This window comes from Meles meles, chromosome 10, assembly GCF_922984935.1.
Source record: "Meles meles chromosome 10, mMelMel3.1 paternal haplotype, whole genome shotgun sequence".
Classification (NCBI taxonomy): Eukaryota; Metazoa; Chordata; class Mammalia; order Carnivora; family Mustelidae; genus Meles; species Meles meles.
In genome coordinates, this window is record NC_060075.1 from 24,218,770 (window position 1) to 24,243,690 (window position 24,921).

At 41.5% G+C, this 24,921-nt stretch overlaps 1 protein-coding gene across 2 annotated transcripts in view; it reads right to left on the bottom strand.

The window, feature by feature from the left end:
- Positions 1-24,921, bottom strand: part of SND1 (staphylococcal nuclease and tudor domain containing 1) — a 418,356-nt gene that overhangs the window by 179,178 nt on the left and 214,257 nt on the right. For both annotated transcript variants that reach the window (XM_046021639.1, XM_046021638.1), the window contains exon 13: positions 13,375-13,485. In XM_046021639.1, coding sequence (XP_045877595.1) covers positions 13,375-13,485 — 111 coding nt within the window. The remainder of the gene's footprint in view (positions 1-13,374; positions 13,486-24,921) is intronic.

The window sequence follows — 24,921 nt, forward strand, 5'->3', positions numbered from 1 at the left end:
TTAAAACACGAACTTTGCAAAGACAGGTAAGAACGCTGTTTACGCGAGATTACCTCCACTGCCTCAACACCACAGGACTAGAATCTTAGCATTCTCAATGTCAAGGAATAGAGTTTGCTCTAAGGATTTAAAGTCCCTTGCTCAGGCAGTAACACCTAAGGACCAAGCTTCTCCAACAAACCATTAACGTACAACAGTACATCTTGTGTTAACAAACATGCCGTAGTCTTTTTTTTCCAGATTTATCTTTCAATTTTTATTATTATATTTTAGGCCGCGGTCTTAAATCCAATTCAATGATGGTATATTGTTATTCTCAATATATACTTTTGAGCGATTACAAAGAAAGCCTAAGGCTTTACAGTTAGATCCAACCTGACCCGATCATAGAACAGTGATCAGGAATTCTTACCCTGGGACATATGTGTGCTTCACACTTGGGATCCTGGGAGTTATTTATAAACTGCCCTAAAATGACAGAATCACACATGGGAATTTTTGGGAATAGGAGCTTCCAACAGGGTTTCATAAGAACTACTTTCATACACTCAAGAGATCTAAAGAAAACCAAGTGATGGAAAGCAGAAGTGGCATACAACAGACAGGGAGTGAGAGGCAAGGGAGGATGTAGAGCTGAGGTCGGGAGATCCTGAATCCACAATTTCCACTTAACAACACTTTCTTGTATCTAGGAACCAAAATGTCCCTTAATTGCTTCTGTTTCATCACCTACATCCAATATTTTCTTCCTTCCTAACTGTACTCACGTGGCCTTTTTGTAACTCTACTGGGCCAGGCCCTCCCAGTTTATTCCAAGATAACATCAGGAAATTTTTAATTAAACTCACTCAATCCCTTTTGATACTGCACATCATCATGTTGATTTGACACTGCACACGCTGTTGCATGACTTCTCCATAAAGATCTGTTATTTTGTTGACCTACTTTTATATCCAAAACAAAGATTATCAGCCTGTGACTTCGAGTGAAATATACAATGCTTGGTTTTCATGGGCCTCTATCATACAGTCCCAGTTTATGTCCTCACATGATTTCCATATTGCTCCTTTCAATCCAACTAGGCCCACTGTCTCCATATGACCTCTGTGTAAGTTATTCATTACAGGTGCCTAGCCAGGTCCAAACTATAGAATGAAAAGAGTCATAGTGTATCCACAGCAACAACCTCACCACAATCATATCAGTGATCACTTCAGGAATACTTAACCTGGGGTCACAGTAGACTGCAGTTTGTATGCTGGAAGTCTCTATGAACTATACTTTGAAATGATAGCAGAATCATATTCTTATATATATAATTATTATCTTTCACCTATATGTGAGTCTTTGTGTATTACTCAGTTCAGCAGGCAATTACGAAATGTAATACACTACTTTCAAAGTTCACTACATGTTATTCTTTATTTCTTATAGGTAGTCTCTTTGAGGGTTAGGATTCTGTCCTTAATATTTATTATGGTGTTTAACACATTATTATAGTGTTCACCTAAGTTCTATAACTCAGGGTCATCTGGTTCGATCACGGTGTGCCAAGTAAAGCTGGGCAAATGACATGACTGACTAATGCAGAATACTGAAAATACTTCAGATTGGAGACACAGATAATGCCCAAGTGTCTGCAGGGCAGGAGAATGAGGCTTGCTGGCTCTCTTGGATACAGTTTCATGATCTATGCTCCAGTTCTTAGGCACCTTGGTTTTGCTATTTGGGATGGTGCAAAGCAGAGGAGCTTAAAGCCTGGCCCCTAAGCAGAAGCAGATGTACATTAAGGACTAAAGGAGATGGGCAACAATAGGAATGGCAGTGAGTGGGAGCAAAGCTTTGACCACCAATGAAATAAACAACGAAACAGAACAAAGTGGCAGGATTATATGGAACTCCTACCAGACGGCACAGGATAGATGACTGAGGGGAAAGGAAAACAACAGAAAAGGTTAAAAAACAGAACAAAGAGTAAATAACTTACTAAACTTCTAAAGCACCTCTCACTGTGTTTCAGGTCACATTGATGAATACAGTGTTTCATCATGAACCAAATATAGATATCAATGAAAAACAGCAGCAATAAGCAATCCCTTCGGCCCTTCTACAGTTCCTTGGCAGCTGGAGGAAGCAATAGGGTCCTGATGCTCAGAAAATCAGATACAGAGCAGGCACAGGTGCACAATAGTAGATGGGGGTGCTAAGACTGTGCAGCTGGATTTTCAATGAAATCAGAATTACTGATAAGGAAGACAGAAAAGATGGAGAGTACATGGACTGGAAATGAGAAAAGTGAATCCTACGGTCAAGGGAAGGTAGGCGGACTAATGAGTCAGATAGGTATTATGAGGCAATAAAGCAAATAACAAAGAACCCTAAGCCATCATCCCATCTAAAACGAATATAAGAAGAAACCAAGACACATGCCATTGTGCCAGGTGTGACAACACATCTGCAGTGCTTAGGAAAGGGGGGACGTGGGGGGGCAGGACAGATTGTGAGCTCTGTGGCAGACAACTACTAGAAAAGAAGTACCCCACTGCTAGATTGATGGGAAACACAAGCAAACTTCACTGGCCCAGACTAGGACCAAAGGACTATATCACCGCTGTGTAGTCTAAAGCCTTTTTGAGAGGACAAGGCCTCAAAAAAGGTGAGATCGGAAGCAACGATAGCCCCAATGACCTTGCTTTTATAATTATCCATGTCTTGAACACAAAGACAATACATGGTCATCAGGAAAAAAAAAAAAACAACAAAAAAACCCAAAAGCAAAAACAACAACAAAAAACACAGTGGGTGCCTGGGTGGCATGGTCGATTAAGCATTGCCTTCGGCTTTTATGATCCCAGAGTCCTGGGATGGAGTCCCATGTCAGGAACCCTGCTCTGCAAGGAGTCTGCTTCTCTTTCTGCCCCTCCTCCTACTCGTTCTCTCAGTCTCTCTCTCTCTCAAATAAATAAAATTTTTTAAAAAAGAAGAAGTAGTGGTGAAACAATGATCCATGATTTTATTCCAAGATCAAAGCCCCACTAACAGAATTTCTAAGCACTTATACACATACAGCTGTCCACCTATACTTTAAGAAAACTGCAGAATAGTTTTGTAGTATCTTTTTTTCTGCTAGAAATGATAATTAAATGAATGTTTCCTTACGTTATTAATTTTTACATCATTCTAATAGCTGAAGATAAATCCATCACATGGATGCAAGCTCCATAACTTGATCAATCACTTATCGCTAGAAGTTGATGTGAACAGAATACTACTATAAATAATGCCATGAGGAATAACTTTTAAATAAACTATTGGGTGCTTCCCTAATTACTCCTTAGGATAAATTCAAAGAAGTGGAACTGCTGTGTCATAGGGCAATGCACACTGATTCTGGTTTCTGTCTCCCTTTTCTAAGATGAACCAGCAAAATGTGCCTTGCCTCATGGATTCAGGCTGTGATTTAGGTGCTTCTTCTCTATGCATTAAGATACCTACATATATCTCCACTCTTACAACTATATTTGTAATGATTTAATTGCTCATCCAAATCCCCATGAAACCATGTGTTTGTTTTTATCCCCAATGCACCTGATGAAATATTTGTCACTGGAATATGAACAAATAAGAGAAAGTTTTAATGTATCTTTTGACTGAGTGAAAAGCAACAGACTCACTGTTTAGAAAATGGTTTTTCCAAAGTGAGGTACATTTACGGGGACCTACTAGAAAAGATTCGTTGCCATTCCACTAGAGATTTACCTCTCTGAACTTGATGCAAAAGCAAGAGGAATGGGAAGTAATCCTTCTCAACTTCTGTGCCCAAAGCTGGAGGGGGAGAGTCAAGGGCAGCTTAGGATAAAACAGAAGTGCATGAGAGAGTTTATAAGAAATTTAGATGCAAAGAATCCTGCAAATGAAAGAAAGCTATGAAGAGGATTTCCTCTTCACAAGCAGCTATAAAATTCTGCACATTGATGTATCAGTGATTAATTATTTGAACTAGAGTTGTCCTGAGAGATTTCCAAGGATTAGAAAAAAAGTAGGATAGGGATGTCGGTAATAGAGACTCAGCTCTCCAACCCACTCAACCACCTGACATTGCAGATGAGCCAAATCAAGTAAGCACAGCAACCCTCAAGATGATTTCATATTAAATTAGCCAAGAGCTGGTGGAGGCTACTCAGAAGGAATCAAACCGAGGGGCCATGAATGACAAGTATGAGGAAGGGGAGAGAGACAAGAGTCAAAGGGAAGAAGCAGCTATTCAACTGCCTTGGTGGGAAACAAGCACGGCTGTGATCACAGGGAAGGCACTACTAGGTAGCAAAGTCAAAGAAATCCAAAGGTTCTCTGTTCTCTGGTTTGCTCTCTATTTCTTAGAACCATGATCTTAATTCCAATTATAATAAAGATTATTAATCTTCCATAAAAGGATACCTATTTCGATTTGTTTTACAGTGGTCAGGAATTGGGCAGTGGTTCTCAAATTTTAGTGTGTATCAAAATTACTTGAAGTATGTGTTAAAAGAGATTGACATGATTCAACTCCAGGGCTTCTGATTCAGTAGGTCTCAGGTAGGGGGAAACGGGGGGCGGGGGGGTTGTGGGTTTACATTTTTAACAAGTTCCCAAGTAACAATGACACTGCTGATTGGAGGATCATACTTTGAGAACCAACGGTTTAGGGAGTCAACTTGTAAGATGTTTAAAAAAGAGACTATGGTCAAGATCAAGTGTTCTCACTTTGCTGTTACAATTCATTTTGGATTAAAATTACATTTCCAGTATGATTATCTTCAAATGTTATTTTAAAATATATTTGAAATATATTTTGAAACCAAATATTCAGATGTTGTGTTAAGAAAGCAGTGCCCCTTAGCCAAGAGAACAGTGAGAAGGATAAACTGCTCTGCGGTATATGCAGACAAACCAGATGATCTAGAAAGCTAACTAGAACTTCTCTGAATGAATATAACCAGAGCAGACCAATGATTACAGAAAAGATTGGGTGAGGAAGATTTGTCATGAGTTCATTATTTGACCAGGACCTGTAGAACCACCCATGGCCCTGTGTACAACATAGTAGAAAAACCTAATGGGTTCCAACTGTACCCTAAACCCTCACACTGGTCATCAAGACACATCCCATAGCCTGAGTTCTACTAGAAGGAATGGGAGTAGGGAGGGAAGAGAAGGATAGGATAAAGAGAGTGAGCAGATCCTCTTAATACCCTGAAGGAGAAAACTATCTGGAATTGGAGACATTATGCAGCTCTCCAGAAGTGGCCATTTGTGTTGCTTTAAATGCAGATTGATTACTGCTATTTGGATGTTGAGTGCATCATCTTTTCTGAAGAAAGGGAAAAGCTAAATTTCCCCACATTCAGCTGTATCACCAAATCACTTCCCCACACCAGCTCTTTTAATGCATTTTCCTGTTAACACATCCACTTGCAATAGCTGATCTACCCTACTGCTCCAGAGTGAACCCCCCCTTGCCCTGCCCCACTGACATGTGCTGAATCCCATTAACAACCTCATGACCGTGACACATAACTACAAGCCCAAAATGTAGCGGGGTGTGCACTTTCAGGGTTAAAAAAGAAAGGAGGCCATGAGGATACTGAAGAGAAAGAACAGTCTCCTTTTTCTGTGCTGGCCTCCAACCTGTGCTGGCATGACGTAATGCAGTGGAGTGGAGAGGGCAGAAGACCATTCACCCAACACCAGCTTTCCAGCACACTGGGGTTAAAAACCCAACAGCACCCCAGGGTTACAGAATTCTACACCTAAACAGTAAAGGAAAGAGGAAAACTTCCAATCAAAGCTGTTTTTCACAATATTCAGTAGGACTTAGTTTTACTCAAAGAGAAATTTCACTTGAGGTCATTAGATTGAAAGTGAGAAATCTTGGTTTATTTAAAGCTGTACCATTAAACTATTGAGAAGATAAGAACAGAGGCCGGATAGAAGAGATGAATTTCAGGGAAATGCTCTCATGGGAAAATTTAATAGAAATGAGAGATGGGATAAAAAAAGATGTAAGGCAGGCCGTGTTAATAATGGAAAGGGAAAAAGGAGGAGGGGCTAAGAAAACAGGAGGAAAAGCGAAGAAATAGGGAAAAAAAATCACAATTTCCAGAGGTACTATTAAAGTTATTTAATGTCGGTCCCTCTGAGATTACATGCTTTGTAAGGCTTGAGTCTATTATCTTTTTTCTTCATTACTATTATCCCCAATGCCTGGGACCCAGGATACACTCAAGAAAATGAGAATGGAGAAAAGAAATGAATGCAAAGCCATCACATGCAAGATAAACCTGCCTTCAACAACTATTCCCAGAAGAGGAATGTCTGTTTTCTTAGAGAACCAGTTAACTCATGTAATCTATACACTGTGATAGGATGTATTAGTTTTAAAATTTCAAAACACATACTCAAGTTCAAATCCCCATTTTCTCCCTGCATAGGTATACACAGATGAAACTTGCTTTTTATTAAGACATTTAACAAATCAGAACCAATAGTTAAACTGGTAGTGCTGAGCTCTTTCTTCCACTTGAGAATCCTAAAGCCAGACGTTTTAACTTAGCAATGGAAAGTGCTGGTGAGGAAGTCATCACATTTGGTTCATAACTAGTATTGCAAATGACAATTAAAGATACAGAGAGGAGGGACCTTATCCAAAAGTTCTGTATTTTTTTTTTGAAGAAACAGCTTTAAATGATTTTTTTTCCACCTACTGAAATCTTGTGGAAAAACATCTACAAATCAGGAAAAAAGTGGAGCTGCTCTGGCTACAGGAAGAGTAGGAGACCAAAAGCACTTCTTTCCCAGTGGTATTGAAAGCATTTCAGTGGAAATGCAAAATACACTTACAATTCAATGTTACAAATGCATGAAAATGGTAAGCTCACCTTGGCCCCCAACAACTACATCACCAAGAGAGAATGTTACTTCAGTTTCATTTCTTAATAATGACTACTGATATCTGCCTAGGAAAGAGTAAGTTCTAGCCTCCCCATCAAAGCCTGTGATGGAAATGCCAGGACAGATTTCCTAGAGGTTCCGGCAGAGAGATGTCTGCAATAGGGAGGGCGCTGTCAACCCACACTAGGTAAAAGCAAGAGACATCTGACAGGATTTTAATCAAGGACTGGTGTTTATGGGTTTGGAGATTAGAGGTACAGAGGTCAGCAAGACAGGAGCACTAGTTGTTTGTTTTTGTTTTTAAAGAAAGGGAATGTTGCAAGGTTTGTTTCATGAGGAACACATGTCCCTGTGGAGCCCGGAAAGACAGGCAGTCCCAGGCAGAGCTGAGATGGGGGAAGGCTTCTGCTTGCCTTTCAAAGATGCAGGACACCACGAGTTTTCTGAATCTGCGGTGTGCCCGGTAAGAAAGAGGATCCACACAAAAAGATAAGGGAGAGTCTGCCCTTTTCTCTTCTCATGAGATAACCCTAACCTCATTATGTATGTCCAGAATGAATCTAAATTCATTTAAATCTGCTCAGACACTAGATTGTTCTATGCAATTCTTTCCCACAGTCAAGCTGGGGCATCAATTTCTTTTCTGACTATATACATCCTTATGTTGAAATGACAAAATCTTAGAATTATGAGGTGCCTTAAAAGAATCAAGCCCCAACACTGAGCTAACATAACTTCTGTGTTTTCTTGCAATAAGCCACAGATTCTAACAGTTTCTAAGAAATTTTAAAATATTACATTTTTAAATCAAGTTACTGGTAGCTTCAGGAGAATGCACACAGATGATATCCCCCGGGTCTGGGTGTCCAAGGAAAACAAGGCACACGGCCAGGCTTTGATCTGGCTCCAAGCATTACCAGCTCTTCTTCAGTGCCCACAGCAAGCCCAACAAAACCCTGCTTGGAAGACCTCTTAGAATGCTAAGGAAATTCATATTCTGGCTTACTTAAAATTAAACTGGAAGTGTTATGCCAAATACACAGGCTAGAGTATGAGAGAAAATACGAAAGTTCCCAATAATGACTCAGTATCTTAGAAATACCTCAGAAGGATAGAAGACAGATTCTCTGAAGACGTCAGAAGCCCCACCTCAAGTTCAGAATACCCATCAAACCAAGTAATTCAGTGAGCCAGGTGAGCGAGAAATATTGCAATAAAACGAAACTGAAAATGCTGGAAAGTCTATATGGGGATGAAAAATTAGGGTGGTGCAGGAAAGACATGATCTGTCAGACTCCCAAAGAAGTGCCTATGAGGCCCCTAAAAGGGGGAACCAAGTTTAGGAGTGACAACACAAAGCGTAGGTCAGCTGCATGTAAGGCCTTTTTTTTTTTTTTTTTTTTTTTTTACTAAAAACAGGACCTACACACACTGATACTCTCAGAAGCCCAGGACAAAATCAAGGGCTTTTCAATGGAGCCCACGAGACAAACAAGGTGTGAGAGCACCAGCAAAAATGCCAAAACCTTATCTTGCCGGGACACAAGGTAATGAGGGAGGAGGCAGATGATGACAGACAACTAAATCAGAAAGGAAGGCACCTACTGGGAATTAGGGGTTTATTTATCCTTCCAACAAAAAAAGATGTACTTTCCTCTAAATATGCCAGCTCCTGGAGGTATAACGAAGGTTTCCCAAAAGCAGAAAGGCACGTGAATGAAGGGGCCTTGAAGGGTCAACACATTGATCAGAGCTGCTGAGGTGGTCGCAGCTTGCTTCTGGCTGGCAGGTGGAGACGCTCGGAAGTAGCAGGGGAACTTCAAACTGGGGCCCTTCCTCCCTGTCTCTCTCCTGGCTTCCCAGTGAGCGCATTACACATCACTCCTGGAGCTCTGGTCCTATGGTCTGAGGAGTGCGGCGAACACAGCCCCCTGTGAGGGAAGCAGTGGCCACTGAGCCCCGAGAAAGCTTGTCAACTCCTGGGCAGCTTGCCCTGACCCACAAAGTCAGCCGCATTAACAGGCTGCCCTTTCCCCAAAGCTTACAATGTTGCTCTAAAAGATTAGTGGCCAAGCAAAGTCACAGGAAGAGCACCGTGCACCAGTGCTGGTATCACTAGTGATAACCAGAGGGAGAAAGTGCAGGTTTCTAGAAGTCAGGGACAGAGCAAGCCGTGGGAATCAACACTCCTATGTGGAAGGGCTGAAGAAAGTGCCGGCCTCGCTATGTTACCCTCACCCACGTATTATTTACCTAACGAGTTCCAGGGTGAAAGACTGATATGAATATAGCAGATGTTATTAATTTGGCCCTTGCTAACGCATTAGATACAGCACCTCAAGAAATTGTACTTGGGAAATTAATTCAAATTGGCTTGGTTCAGTACACAATCACTGAAGATTAAAAAGTAGCTGAAGGATGATAATCAAAAGATAGGTAAGTGACAGTCCATGCAGTGAGAGACTTGGGGTCAACACCAAAGCCATTCTTGGTTAGGGGTTCTATTCAGGGCCCAGGAAAGGAGTAAACAACTCGCTAATGAGATCTGCAGAGGACACTAAGCTGGGAGGTGGAGGAACCACACCGACAGGGGCATAAAATTACAAGGCAGAGTTCAACTGGAAAAAACAGCTGATCTAGCTGGGGGAAAACAACCCTAAACTCAAATCATATTCAACAGACAGGCAGGATAAGGGGCAGCAGAAACATGTAAAACGACCTTTGACATGCTATAATGTGACAGAACCACGTAAGAATGCTAAGGGAACATGAGGAATATGTCATGGGGAATGGAGTGCTTCAAAGTGAAAGCAAACTAAAAGGAGATTGCCAGCAAATAGGTGGGCTTCAAGCGAGATCAACTCCACCACTTAAAATGGGGGGAGAGTACCTTCTGAACTGAAAACATGTTTTAATGGCTACAGAACCACATTCCCATCTGGCGGGTGTTCCAGTCTTTCTCGGGTCTTCATTAACCTTGTTGGGGGATTTTATCTAAAGAGGGTACTGGGCTGCCGTTCTGGGGCTAACAATACCGTCTAAAGGAAGATTTGCAGGTCATGCTAGCCATTTCTCCTACTTCTTTATGAGGTCTGCACTGCCCTATGGCAATGCCTCACAGGCTTGGGGAAGTGTTAATTCCTCTCTGTTTACTCAACCCACACAGTGCAATGACCCTGAAGCTAGTTTTTCCACCACCAGTCTGAAGGCAATGGCTCAACACAATTATCTCTAGGCTGCTCACAGCTTTAACAGACAAGCATGTTGTTACATTGATTCTGCTTAAAATGAGTGCTAAAAAGGTTGTTTTCTTCCTAAAACCTCAAAGTTAAAAATTTCACTATCCTCAACACCCAAAAAACAAATAATCTAACTAAAAAATGGGCAGAAATAACGAACATTTTTTTCCGAAGAAGACATATACATGGCCAACAGACATACGAAAAGATGTTCAACATCACTGATCATCAGGGAAATGTAAATCAAAACTACAATGAGATATCACTTTGCACCCGTTAGAATGGTTAAAATCAACACAAGAAACAACAGGTGTTGGTGAGAATGTGGAGAAAGAGGAACCCTCTTGCACTGTTGGTGGGAATACAAACTGGTACGATCACTCAGGAAAACAGCATGGAAGGACATTGCTGGGTGGCTCAATTGGTTAAGCATCTGCTGTTGGCTAATGTCATGATCCCAGAGTCCTGGGATCAAGTCCCACACTGGGCTCCTTGCTCAGCAGGGAGCCTGCATCTCCCTCTGCCTGTGCCCCCCCACCTGCTTGTGCTCGCTCTCTCTCTTTGATAAATAAATAAATAAATAAAATCTTAAAAAAAAAAAGAAAACAGTACAGAGGTCTCCCAAAAAGTTAAAAATAGAACTACCCTATGATCTAGCAATTGTACTACTAGGTATTTACCCAAAGAAAAAATACTAATTCGAAGGGATACATGCACCCCAATATTTACAGCAGCATTATCTACAACAGCCAAATTATGGAAACAGCCCAAGTGTCCACTTGATGAATGGATAAAGAAGTGGTGTGTATGTGTGTGTATGCACAAACACACACACAAACAGGAATAGTCATAAAAAAAGAACAAAATCCTGCAATTTGCAACAACATGGATAGAGCTAGGGAATATAATGCTAAGTGAAATAAGTCAGTCAGAGAAAGACACATACCATATGATTTCACCCATATGTGGAATTTAAGAAACAAATGAGCAAAGAAACAGACTCTTAACGCTAGAGAACAAACTGATGGTTTCGGAGGGGAGGCAGACAGGGGAAATAGGTGTTGGGGATAAAGGAGTGTGCTTGTTGTGATGAGCACTGAGTGATGTTTGGAAGTGCTGAATCACTATATTGTACACCTGAAACTAATATTACATTGTAAGTTACCTGTAATTTTTTTTTTTCAAATATTTTATATATTTGACAGAGAGAAATCACAACTAGGCAGAGAGGCAGGCAGAGAGAGAGGAGGAAGCAGGCTCCCCAAGGAGCAGAGAGCCCGATGCGGGGCTTGATCCCAGGACCCTGGGATCATGACCTGAGCCGAAGGCAGAGGCTTTAACCCACTGAGCCACCCAGGTGCCCCAGTTACCTGTAATTTAAATAAAAAATATATTTAGAACATAATCTATAAAAAAAACCCTTTCATTATCTATGTATACCCATTAAACACAGCACATGTAGCTATTTCCAACAGCATAAGAAGAAAGCTTGCTGAGGTGGCTGGCTGGCTTAGTCGGTACAGCACACGACTCTTGGTCTCAGAGTCATGAGTTCAAGCCTTCCACATGGAGTGTATAGCTTACTTTAAAAAAAAAATTAAAAGATAAAAACAAGAAGAAGAAAGTTTGTTTTGTCTTACTTTCCAGAGCAGCTATGCAAATTATTTTCATGTCTATCAGTCACAAATATTCACTAGTGGCAGAGTGACACCCTGCCGAAAATAGGAGTCTAGATCCCATTGTACTGCTTAGTGCTCCTATTATGCTGGAAACTTATAACCTATTTTTCAAGTTACCACTAGGTCACGCTGAGCCCACCCACAGGCTGAGCACAGACTTGTCCTCCGAATGCTGCTGAAGGGCGGTCTAATCACTATCCGTTTCCTGGAGGAGTCAGATCATCAGGTGGTACTTAGCGATGTCAAGAAGCATTTCCCAATATGGGTTCTTCCAGCCAGGCTGCCTTAGTAATAATACAGACAGGGAGAGAAGGAAGAACTGAGGGAGGATTGAGAGAAATACCAATTATGGATTACGTATCGTATTATTTTGTGCCGGCCATTAAAGAGCCTTAAACTCTCTGCGTACATGAATTATGTTTCAGACAGGGCCTATTGGGAAAAACCCACAAGAAAGAATCCAAAAACCTACAACAGTCTGACAGACTGATTTCTTAGCTGACATTCTGTGTGACAGTCTACAGATGCTCTATCCATCAGGATGTGACATGGTGTTAGAGGTAAGTGTCATGTATCAGGGCACTGTTCTGGGCCAAAGAGCAAAAGAAGTGATCTCAGTGACAAAGTCTGAAGCACAGATAACATGTGCCCAAACTCGTTCCTCCTCAAACCGCAGAGCATAACCTGGAAACTAGCAAACTTCTAGAACTAAACAAGTGGCTGAGGGCAGCGTGCGCCTCTTTCAAACAGTGGCCATATTTTGGTTGAGACCAAGCAGTCTGCTGAACTACCCTGTTCAGTTCGCCAACATCTCATGTTTTGCTCTTTCCTGGGAAGTCTGGGAATCACTAAACTACCAGTACCACCCAGGGACAGACATCTCTCTGAGTAAGAGCCCACAAGGAATGTCACTGGTAAGAAAGAACACCGAGCAGTATGCATGTCCTTGGGGCAACCAGCCACAGGGATGAAGGACAGGAGTAAAATGTCACCAGGCTTCTCAAATGCTCTCCTGCCAGCTGTCAGAAGTGTGAAACAAAAACTCATTTCCTAATAAATGTTTTCATTTCCTTTGTACACGACAAAAGGTTGAGAGGTGATGAATGGGAGGGGCCAGGGAGCAGAGGGCGCTGGAGGTAAGAACCTGAAGCAAATGTCCCGCACACATAAGCAGAGCTTCACTGTTAGGCCCAGGGAATGAGAGGATGGTGGTGGTAAAAATATCTTGTACTCTCAACCTATGATTCATGTGACATCTACATGAGAACCTATCTACTATATGCCTATTTTGTAGATTTAAACAAATGAAGGCCCAAGTGTACTCAACCAAGGTTACACAGCACATTTAAAGTGTGCCCCTTTTCTTCAGATAGGGGCAAAACTGGGATAAAAGCATACTATAAGCTTTCTCAGTGTATTGCTTTCTATCACATTCTGCTCAGGGATAGACAGGATAGTGGGCAAGGAAAAAAGCGACACTGTTGGTCTCAAGGTCTCAAGGTGTTCACTGGGATGCTTCATCTCACCTGGCCTCTGCAGCAAGCAGCTCGTCATAGTGAGAGGACCGCTGATCGTCATCCTGCCGGTATCTGATCACCGTGGCTAGACCTTTGCTGACAAGGGCCTCGGCAATGTTTCTGCAACAGAAAAGACAGGTCAGTGAGCACTAGAGGTGCATATGGGGCTCAGTCAACAGAAATAATAACAGTTAGCACCTGGCGGTCTTAACGAATCCTGACACAGGGAGGGAGAAGCCAAGGATTTCAAGACCAATGAGCCGCTAAGCTAGAACCCTGAACAGGAGGTGGAATAACAAAGTCCCCTAGCTCAGCATCTTTCTGACTACTACAGTCAGATGCTATACCAATCCATATAGAAAAACCAGCAGAGAATATCTGTAAAAAGCCCACATTAGGCAGGGCTATTTACAGATCGTTATAAACAAGCCACTACCCTCAAGAAAAGTCTTCTCTGAAATATCGGGCACACAGATAAAAAACAAAACACATAAAAGCATGACCTAAATTTCTTAAAATCTCCTTTCTAGCCTATACAGTAACTAGAAAAATGCCTTGCTCCCAGCTTGGCAATGTTACAAAGGTTAGTTGAACATAACAACACCCAGTGCTTCTCTTCTCCTCAGAGCTCCTGACAGCAGCTCTTCCACCCAAAAGGGGCTTCTAGAAGGTAAAGCTATGAATGAACTTGGTGGCAGGCGCAGGTACGTGGGGGTGGGGGGGGTGTTGGGGGTAGTGTTTCTACGGTGGAATAAAAATTCTTTATGAAGAAATGGCATGAGATGGGGGAGAATCAGGTAAAAAGTATAGAATCAGCGACGACCAGCTTTGGAACCATGCTCCAGATAAAGAGTCCTTGCAGGACAAACAGAAGGACTCAGATTAAAACCCTGCTTCAAGCAATTCTCAAATGTGTCCAATCTTCTCTTCCCCAGAATAAGAGGTGCCACTGTAAGTGGCTCCATATACTCTAACTAGAGAAGAGTACGTTGGGAAGGACTCTCAGACAACAAGTAAAACCTATCTGCAAGATTCCTCCCCACGCCAGAAAGACGCCTTTGATGTGAAGCAAAATAAGCTGCAAACTGCAAAAACAAATTTTCCAAAAATGACCTGTAGCAAGCACTGGGGACAAGAGGCATACTATTGGGAAGAGAGATGGTTATGGCTTTCTTTGTGTCTGTCACGGTTACACCAAAGGCCCCACTCAAACCATCTGGTTAGCTGCCCTTCAGGGAGGAGGTAGGATAAGCAATAGGCTACTGTACCATATGCTATGATTTAGTGTTGTTTAGGAATGTTGTTAACCCTCAACACAGTAGTGTTCTTAGAACCTCAGACCCCAGGGGATGCTGGAAGCTGGACTAACCACTGTATGTGCATGTTTAAGCCACTGAAGGGTTCTCTTCATCAAAACCCAGGAATTTACTTTTTTAAAAGAAGAAGAAAAAAATATGTGCGGGCAGAGAAAAGAGGAAAAGATGTTATGGCTGACTCTCTCTCATTATGTGCCCCTCTGCTGCCTGTTTATCTACTGCCAGCACGATATTAATATCTCCAAACCACCACGGAATTAGCACTTCTCAAAATCCACTCCCACAAAGAGGCTGCTTTGCTGGCCTCCCCGTCTCCTGAGTCACCACAGAAGCGTGCTGGCAAACGCTGTCATGATCACAGAGTTTTGTTTGGCAGCGTGGAGAATGCCAACAGCCCCGAACCAGCAGCTGTAGGTATTGATTTGCGGCGGGAATTTAAGGGTGTTACCAAGAAGCCCCCGGAGGGCAGGAGAGCAGCTCCACCCAGCACGGGTCAGAGAGGAGACTGGGGGATAGCGCCACCCGCCCCAGGGTGATTGGAAATGCCCAAAGAACAAAGACATATTCGTTACTGCATTTTGAACTTCTGCGTGCTGACATTTTACAGTCAAAACAGGGAGTCTGGAAGAGAAAGCTGGAATGACTGAGCAGGCAAGAAAAGATTCACACAAATAAGCCTCAATATGAAAAGATAGAGAAAGCGAAGCAAAACAGCACAAACATTTAATGATCCACCCCTGTTAATACTGCTCAAATCAATTCCCAGAACTGAACTGAGTACCTACAAGGCCAGCAGAGAACCAAGGGCACAATCCTTCCCTTCTGTATCCTGTCAGCCAACAGACATTATTAGACAAAGCAGATAAGGCCTCAAATTCCCACTCCACAACCTGCCCACTACCAGCCTCCCCCTTAGCTCTCCAGAGCTTAGAGCGTAAGCCATGTTCTCTTCACTTCTTACCCCTAATTACAGATTTCTCCTGGAGGAACAGTGGTGCTGGTGCTTAGTGAGCAGTGAGCAGAGTAAAACCACATGAAAAAATACCAGCTGTCATTACTGGGTGTTTACTACAAGCCAGGCATGTGAAAACAATATCACATGTATTTTCTTCGTGGTGTATATTTCCCCGGTGAGGATTCATCACACCATCTTAAAATTATTAACTGACTATCTGTCTTCCTTTCTAAACTATGACGTCTGAGAGGGCCAGGGCTGCATCTTTCTGCACTGAAGGGCCTAGCTCAAAAGCTGACATAAAGTAGGCAGTACATATTTTCTGAATGCACTTAGTTTATTTAGGATCATTATTAAATGTGGCAAAATTACAGTACAGCCCTTTAATTTTGTTTTAATACATCTTGAAAATTTTGAGATACTCTGGAGTATCAGAAGAACACCCAATCGTTTTGGAAATACAGCCCTGGAACATTACTATCCTAAGCAACTATTAACCAAGCTTGGCCAGCATTAGACTCAAGGACAAAAGCTTTCTATGTGCCTTAACAGCTTTTGTCTTTCCCCTCCCTGTTATCTAAAATTTGAATTTAAAGAGAATGAAAGGGAGGGAGAAGAAAATGGAATTAGCCCAGATCCATGTACTTGACTCTCTCATTCATTTCTTTTGGCTACTAATGAAAGGTCAGGAGATTTTCCTCTTGGCCAAAGATGGCTCTGAACCCGACAGGGGTGTATTGATCAGTTGCCCAGTGAATAAAAGAGAACATTAAATTATGTGCTATGGCATTAGGCTGCTTTAGACAAATTTATAAGTTCTGCTTTCTTGAGTGTATCAGTAATTCTACTCCAATTACACATGTCTGGCTCAAATGGATAATTCACAATCAGCATACAAAAAAGGACCTAACAGCCTTGGAAGTCTAACAGGAAATCATCTCTCAGTATCAGCTAGAAACACAAAGAATTAGTGCAGAGATTGAAATGCTTCTCCAAAACTAAGAGAAATTTAGATTCTGGTAAAAGTGAACCGTTGCCATCAGGCAGGATCAGGTGCTCCTGATACAAACACAAACAACTTGGACCTCACATACAGGCCTTCTCAAAAGATCTGCATGTAGTTGACATCTTCCCTGTCCACTTGTTACCCCAGCCAGCAGGTTGCAAAAAGCTTACACTTTCCCGTTATACGATACCTCTGAAACCATGCGGTAGTATACTCTGCCAACACGGTCAACAGGTGTTCTATGCCCATACATGAGAAGAGAATCCTTGAAAAGTAGGTTTGAATTATAGTTGTTTATAACTGGTCACAATTTTGCCTGACTTCCCCACTCCTAACCCCTACCCCAAGACTGGAATAGCAACATACTGATAGGTCAGATAACTGTCTAAGATTACCCTGATTACTTAACTGGTATTAATTTTGAAACAAACTTAAAGAAAGTTGGACATACTGTATGTAACAAAGAACAGGCCATCCTTCCTTGATCCATCTTCCAGGGAGTAACCCACCTGCTATACCCTCACCACCAAAACCTTTAGTGTGCATTTCCTACAAACCAGGATATTTTCCTACAAAATCAAAAAATAATGAGTAGAACCACGATACCAATAAGACCACATTACTACCATCTGATCCACAAATTTACTATTTAAATCTTGCCAATTATTCCGACAGAATGCTTAGGGGAAAAAAGGATCCACGTTTCCTTAGTCTAGAACAGTTCCACAGTCTTGTCTAAGGCTGCCCCACGGCCTTGACGCTTCTGAGGAGTGCAGGCCAGTTACTTTAGTTTGTCTGATGTTTCTTTGTGATCAGATGCAAGTTATGCATCTTTGGCAGGAATACCACAGAAGTGATGGATGTATTGTTCACTTTGATCTCTTCATTAGGGTAGTGTCTATCAGGTTTCTCCACTGTAAAGTTATTCTTTTCCACTTTATGATGGATAGGTGTTTTCCAAGAAGACCCGTTGAATTATGTGATTTTCATCCCTCAAAGTCCCAAGTTATTCATTTATTTAATTATAGCAGTATAAGGTAATGGAATGTCATTTTATTTAAAGTCATAATCCGCAACGATCATTATTTGTTGTGATACTGAAATTGTTCCCAATTTGGCCAGTGGGAGTCATGTCAAGCTGGTTTCTGTTTCCAGTGGACCTTCCCCCACCGCCATCATTCCTTGAGCACTTCCTTGCTTTCTGGTGTAACAACATGTTCCAGGCTTATCTTGTACGGTTTTCTGCAGCTCTGAAATTAGCCATTTATCTGAATAGCCCACATTTACATCTTTATTTCTATACGTTTATTTCTATATCAATCTATAACTACTGAAAACCATGTGCAGCAGTCATGAAAATGTGCCTCTCGGATCTCTGACTGCAGGAAGTGTAATTGACTGACAGTCCCAGCTGCTGTGCTCTGAAATCCATCACTGTTTCAGCCAAGGCTATGCTTCCCACCAGCTGCTTCTTGCCGGAGCACAGCAGATACTAAGGCAGGTCTATTGCTGAGAGATGTGGGACTCCTCTGATGGCAACTCTGGCTTGAGGACTTGTTGGCTTTGCGGTAATTCTCTTATAACTTGGGCAGCTGAGACTTTTCCAATTCAACCTCCCTTTCCTCCCACCTTTTGCAAAAGAGATTAGGACTGTACTGCAGTCTGATGGCACTCCTTAGCTCCCCTCCCATTTTCTCACCCAAGGGTTTTCCCCAATTAATCTCTTTCATGTCTAATTCTGTCTTGGCATCAGCTTTTTAGAAAACCTGAACCAACATGCCATGAGTTCACGAAGATACCCACAATCCCACTCCAACACTACAGGGTTCATTTTCATTTTCTTCCTTTCTATATTTGTACTTTCCCTTCTGACAGAAACCTGGCTTCCACTATCCTTAATAGTTTTACTTATAGGAAAACCTTTACTAAATACACACATACACTCACTCACTCACTCATACATTTTGTGACTTCCATGATTTGGTCCTAACAGTAGAGCTCACTTAAAGAGAATGCAAAACCTGATAAAACAGAACCTGGGTTACATGGATAAGTATTTCAAGAGTGGGCACAGAGAGTAATTCCATAACTCACACACTTGTGCCCATGCCTGCACACCCCCTCTCATCCTCCATCTGACTGGGATAATAGATAACTCAATGGCTTGGGCTCACAGAGCTTCATCTAGCTGTTTGAGCTCAACAGCTTCCACTTAGAAAACATCTACATTTTATCAGCCACTGAAGTGTCCATGGAGATTGCAAAAGCAGAATATTTTCCTCAAGGCAAATAGACATGGACATATTCAGAATAATGTAAGCCTAAAAAGAAATGCCTCTAACTATAGTCCAGTTGAGGCAAAAGAGAGGGCTGAAAGATAATTAGCAGCTTAATTCATTCACAGAAGTCACAGCGTCTGGATCAGAGGTTCATCTTTCATATGTGCACATGCATCCCCAACACATACACTTTCCAAACAATGTCTCTACAGTAACTTCAAGGCCCTGTATTCAAATTTCATAAACTAAGCACAACATTCACCCCATGGCTATTCACTGTGAGAACATGGAAATGACAAGACATCAGGCATGTAGCCTGGCCCTCTGTCACCCATGACCCTCAAAGACTCCAATGTCTTAAAGCCAGAAAACTGCCTTCACATCCTTTTCACATTGGCTGTACCTCTGCCCAGGCTTCCTCACAAGTTCGGGGATGGAGATCCCCAGCTGACAGGGTTCCAATATTGATTTCTAACATACCAGAGGGCTCATCTCACTTTTCCTTGGCTATACAGGGATGTTCTACTGTGGGGCTGAACCAGAGAAGCCACAGGGTACTGATGTCTTTCTTCACAAAAAGGTAAGAGAAAAGCAAGGAGAGAAAGGTCACCATAGAATTTGATAAGAAGGTAGAAAGCAGCAAGAACTAGAAAGCTATTTTCTTTAGAATATTAGGTCCACCTATACTCAGATGGTTGGCTCTCTGCTCTAAAAGAGCAGAAGTGGGGAAAATGATTAACAGCTAACAGACCCAAAAGCTAGGCTCTCTTTAGATCTTCTTTATAAGTTCACACTAAGACCTCTAATATCCACGCCCTTTGAGACAGGAACCTGACAATTCCAGGCTTGAGACAGACTTGGTTTTTATAGGCTGACAAAATAGGCTATAAGGGGCAGAGAGTGAAATTCTAGATAAGAGGCATCTATAGACAATGGGCAATGAACAGGTCTCTTTCATCATATTACTGGTTTTTAGCTAGGCCTCAAACCAGGAAAAAGTAGCAACAGGTAGCTTCCAGAACCCAGTATGGTGATGACTCAGGGGGTAACACATTGCCCCTCCCACCCAGTGTCTTTATCCTCCAATCTCCACTGACTGAGGTCCCATGAATCCAGAACAATAATGCCCCCCCCCCACTTTTTTCTTAAAACACATCCAAGAGGCACTTCCCACATAACCGAGCGGCATATGCAGACAGGAGATTGTTTTAGAAGCATCAGTAATTAGCAACATCTGAGGTGGCACACACCATCCTTTATAGATTAACTGAATCTCTCTCCTACCATACACATTCCCTATTTTTTTCATTCCCCCTTTGAAATAATGTAATTCTAAAAATAACTAAGATGGATTTTAAAAAAATCTTTTAACCTTTAAAGGCTCCTTTTTTTTTTTCATTTAATAAGTCCTATCACCAGGATGACCACCAAAGGATCTGAACAGTGGCTAGAGACTTTCCCTGAATTCATGACACAGACTGAAAAGAAAGAAGAAGATTCGAATGCCTTGATGTCCCTAAAAAGGCTCAGCCAGAGACTAGGGTGAAATAAGGGAGAAAAGCAATGGTTACCAAAGGCTGCATTAAGGCACCTGGAGTTTTTGGAGAGGACATCCTTGCTCCTGACACTTAGACCCACCAACCCAGCTGTAATTACGTGGAACACAAGACACAGCGTGACCCACAGAGAAGCACGAACCCAGAAAGTCGGACTCAAGAACGGGCAAGTATGGAATGAGACTGATCTGAACATTAGAAGCAACAAAACAAAACAAAAACAAAGAAATCCCATTCTTTTGAACAAAACTCTCCAGTAGGTTTCAGTTCACATTTAATGATCATTCAGAAGATGTACAGGTTTTAAACACAACTGTTCTGTCATTGAGAGCATTTTCTAGAGACTGGAGTTGAGATAGGAAAAGTCAAGAACTCTTGGAACTATAGCTCTGTCTTCTCTTTTTAATTTAATGAATCCTAATCATTCTTCCTCAGCAGGAGGGGAATATGCAGGGGAAGAATGAAGAATGATGGAGACTGACTTCAATTTGAAGAACTTGAAAGGATACACCATTCAAATGAGAGACTCCTCTCAAAGGAGACCCATAAACTAGTAGGCTGGCAGAAATGAAGAAAGGAAGAAAAAAAGGAAGAAAGGAGGGAGGGAGAGAAAGAGGGAAGGAAGGAGAAAGGGAAGATGGAGGGGCGAGAAAAAGAAAAAAAAATTCAATGAATAAATGACTGCTTTGTTGACAGATAAATCCTTGAATCCCCACAGCACACATCTATCAAAACTTCATTATTGATAACAGGCTTACTCCTGGGCACTGACAAAAGCCTCTCTAGCTTCAGAGGCCATGTCCCACTGAACAACCAACAGTAATCTTGAGTTTAGGAAGGAAAGAAATAAAAGCAAAGATATCTAGAGACCAGGGTTTCAAAAGTGGGTGATGAAGAGAAGTCACTTCATATTCAACCTGTCCAGAATAGCTCATTTTCTACTCCGAGGTGTCTCTGAGCCATATCCTACCCATTACCTTCTTCCACTCACGCCCCACGTGAGGTCACACCTACTCTTGATCTCCTGAAAGAACAACTAACAGGGAGGAAAATAAGATGGAAATATACTTGGAAGCAGCAGAATTAAACATCTAACCTGCTATATAACTCTGACTACTGGAGAGAACAGTGCTGAAAAATATGGGTCAAAGTGATTTAGAAAAGGAGGGGGAAGAAGTGTAACATCAAATAGTTATATAAAATAGTTATGCTTACTAAATAGACAATTTTATTCTGCCCCCGGGATTTCTGCAGTGCTGTAATCTTATTGCCACCTCTTACACGACAGTTTCATTTATTCAGCAATATCATGGATATGGCTTTCTAAGACAAGGATATCTGTGGTATTAGCTCTATTATGCCAGCTTCTCTGAGTCTCACTGCACTTACCAGTCATATCTGAGATAGTGAGGACAATGAGGAATGCTGGATGAAGCAGGAGGGCCATATTAAATACAAGTGGCAATAAAATGATGTCCACCTTCAAATACCTGAGATTTTCCCCAATCTCCAACCCTCAAAATAAGATAGAAGAAAAATAGTGAACGAAAAAAAATGCCAGTTTCATAGACAGAAACTGCATGGACTTTTCTGAATCTCCCTTATACTCCAGGACAGAATGTAGAGTATGTACCCACAGCGACACTCCGTCTTTTAGACAAACATGCTTCTTTCCCAGGACACAAACAGATCCTTCAAAAACAACTAAGCAATTAAAAACTGAATCCAGCTTGAAGAAAGTAAACTGTCTAACAAATAGGTACTCCCAACCCAGCTGAGTTGGTCCCCTCAATGCTAAAAATGCCATGCGGTTACGTTTCCAACTATTTGCAGGACATATGAATTCACATGATTCATCGCCATGTAAGACTCAGCATTTCAAAAATACAACTCTCTTTCCCAGATTAAGCATTTCTAAAACCTACTAAATCATAAATCAGATCATTCTCCTAAGGCCTCTAACTCTAACTGTAGGGCCATCATACTCCCAGTCACCCAGGCCCCGGTATCTAATATTTCCACATAAAATTATTTGTCAAAACTTTAACTCAAATTTCCAATGTTTCTCTCATCAATGCTTTCTTTTCTTTTTCCCGGCTGTGGCTCTCACTGCCTCTCACCTGACTACTTATGACAGTCCCAACTCCCCGGTTTCCTTGCAATGCCCACCGATTCTAAACACAGTCAATCAAGGCCCCTTAAAGCACTGGCCTTGAGAGCGATCCTCATTCTCAAAACCACCACAATCAGAGACCTTTTCCAATACGGAGACAATACTAAGTTATCATATATGGAAATGATGATGGAGGGGAAAGAGAGGAGAAGGGGGTGAAGGGGGAAGGGGGGTTTTGGGTGGGGAGGGAGAGAAGGGAGGAGGAGGAGAGGGTTAGGGTTCGGAGAAAGAAAATGGTTAGAGGGAAGGAGGGAACACTGACCTTTTAAAGAACTATTCTACGTGCTTTACATATTTATTAAATCCACTTAATGGTTACAAAATCCTGAGGATTTAGGAACACTTATCATCCCTATTTTACAGATGAGAAACGTGAGGCACTGAAAGTTTCTAAAGGTCATGAGTGATAGTTAGAACCAAGAAAAGCTACGCAGAGACTTGGCATTCCAGTGATAAAAAGGATCTTGCTAATCACCCTACCCTAGCCCCATGCTGTAAACATCAGATGACAGAACAATTTCTTTGATTTTCACTCAAAAGATAATTTCAGATTTAATGACCATCTATTCTGAGTTTACTACAGGACAGGCATTTAACACATTAACCTGCTCCTGCCTGCAGTGCACACAATGGTATGTACAAACAGTAAACGATTCAGACTTACCACAAGCAATCTTGTTTCTATGTGGCAGAGCCATGGTTAGAAGCCCAATCTTTTATTCCAATTTCAGTTTTCCTTTGGCTAAGCAGTGCCACAAATTACAGGATAACAGACTATTACAGGTATTCTGTAACAGAGCCTCATCTGCCTCTCTAAACCTAGTCCATTAATCTCTCAATTTTCTGCTCAATCTCAGCCCATTTCACTACCAAGCAAGCACCTTACACTCTCCTGCTCTCTATACTGTTGGCTGTGCTACTCATTTTGCACTCATCTTGTACTGCTGTATCTTATTATCTCCCTTTGTGTATATATATATCTTATCTAAGTGCCAAACACCTAGTAGGCACTCAATAAATATTTATTGGCTAGCTGACTGATTTCACTCGAGTTCCAAGGGGTTCTGTGGGCGTTGGATGAAAACAAAGTAATAACTGAGTCATGGAATTTTTGAGCAAAAAATGCCCAAAGAGATAAACCAAGCCAATAACCTCCATATACAGATGCAGACAGACCCAGAGAGAAATTGAACATGTTTAAATGGGTTGTCTAAAGAAACACAGAGAGTGACACCATTACAACGGGCATCTAAGATCCTTCAGATTCTCAGCCTCTTTTCCTTTATGGTACTGTTGTCCTTTAAAAATTCTATATAACATAGGGGGCACCTGGATGGCTTAGTTGGCTAAGCATCTGACTCTTGATTTTGGCTCAGGTCATGATCTCAGGGTGCTGAGATCGAGCTCTGCGTTGGGCTCCATGCTGGGTATGGAGCCTGCTTAAGATATAATTGTATCTTAATAGAAGAGTGACACAGTAAAACAAATGAATACGATAAAAAAGAAATGTTAAGAATAAATGTTGATCAACTCTCCTTCATCCGACAAGAGAGAAATTACACAGAGCATTCATAGTTATTCTTCAACAGTGAAAGCTGCTTAATGTTTCCCACTTGCTCCAGCCCTCTGTGGCCATAGACGGCAAAGATGAGCTTGTTTCCTAAGGAACTCATGGCACAGAGCAGTGATTCAGGGCAGAGGATCTCAGTTCTTACCCCAGCTCTCCGGCGGTTTAAACAGGAGCTAAGCCTGTACCAGTTTCTGTATCTATAAAATAAGGGAGTAGATCTAAATACTCTACAAAATAAATTAGAATATATGAGCTAGAACATAATTTAAAAATGAACTAGCAGTTACTTATCAAGAGTCATACATATTTGATAATAGCTTCATCTTTCTGCCAATATTTTTATATAGCACTAGCTGATAATATTCAAGGCAAAGTAGATTATGTATGGTTTCAGTAAGTATACAAACACTAAGGTATATTTATATACATTTCTGGTTATGGTTTGTAGAATATTATGGCAGCAGGCACAATTTCTTCCAATCCTTCCACTAGGGACTATAAGAGACCTATCCTTTCTGTGCACACCAAAAAATGGTGGAAAAGGGTGGGAGGCCAGGATGCTTGACAAATTTATTTATTCTTGACAAATATTTACTTATTCTTGACAGGTATTTATTCTATTCAACTGTTTAATGTCTACTATTTCTTTAAGATATAATGCACTACCCATGGGGCGCCTGGGTGGCTCAGTGGGTTAAGCC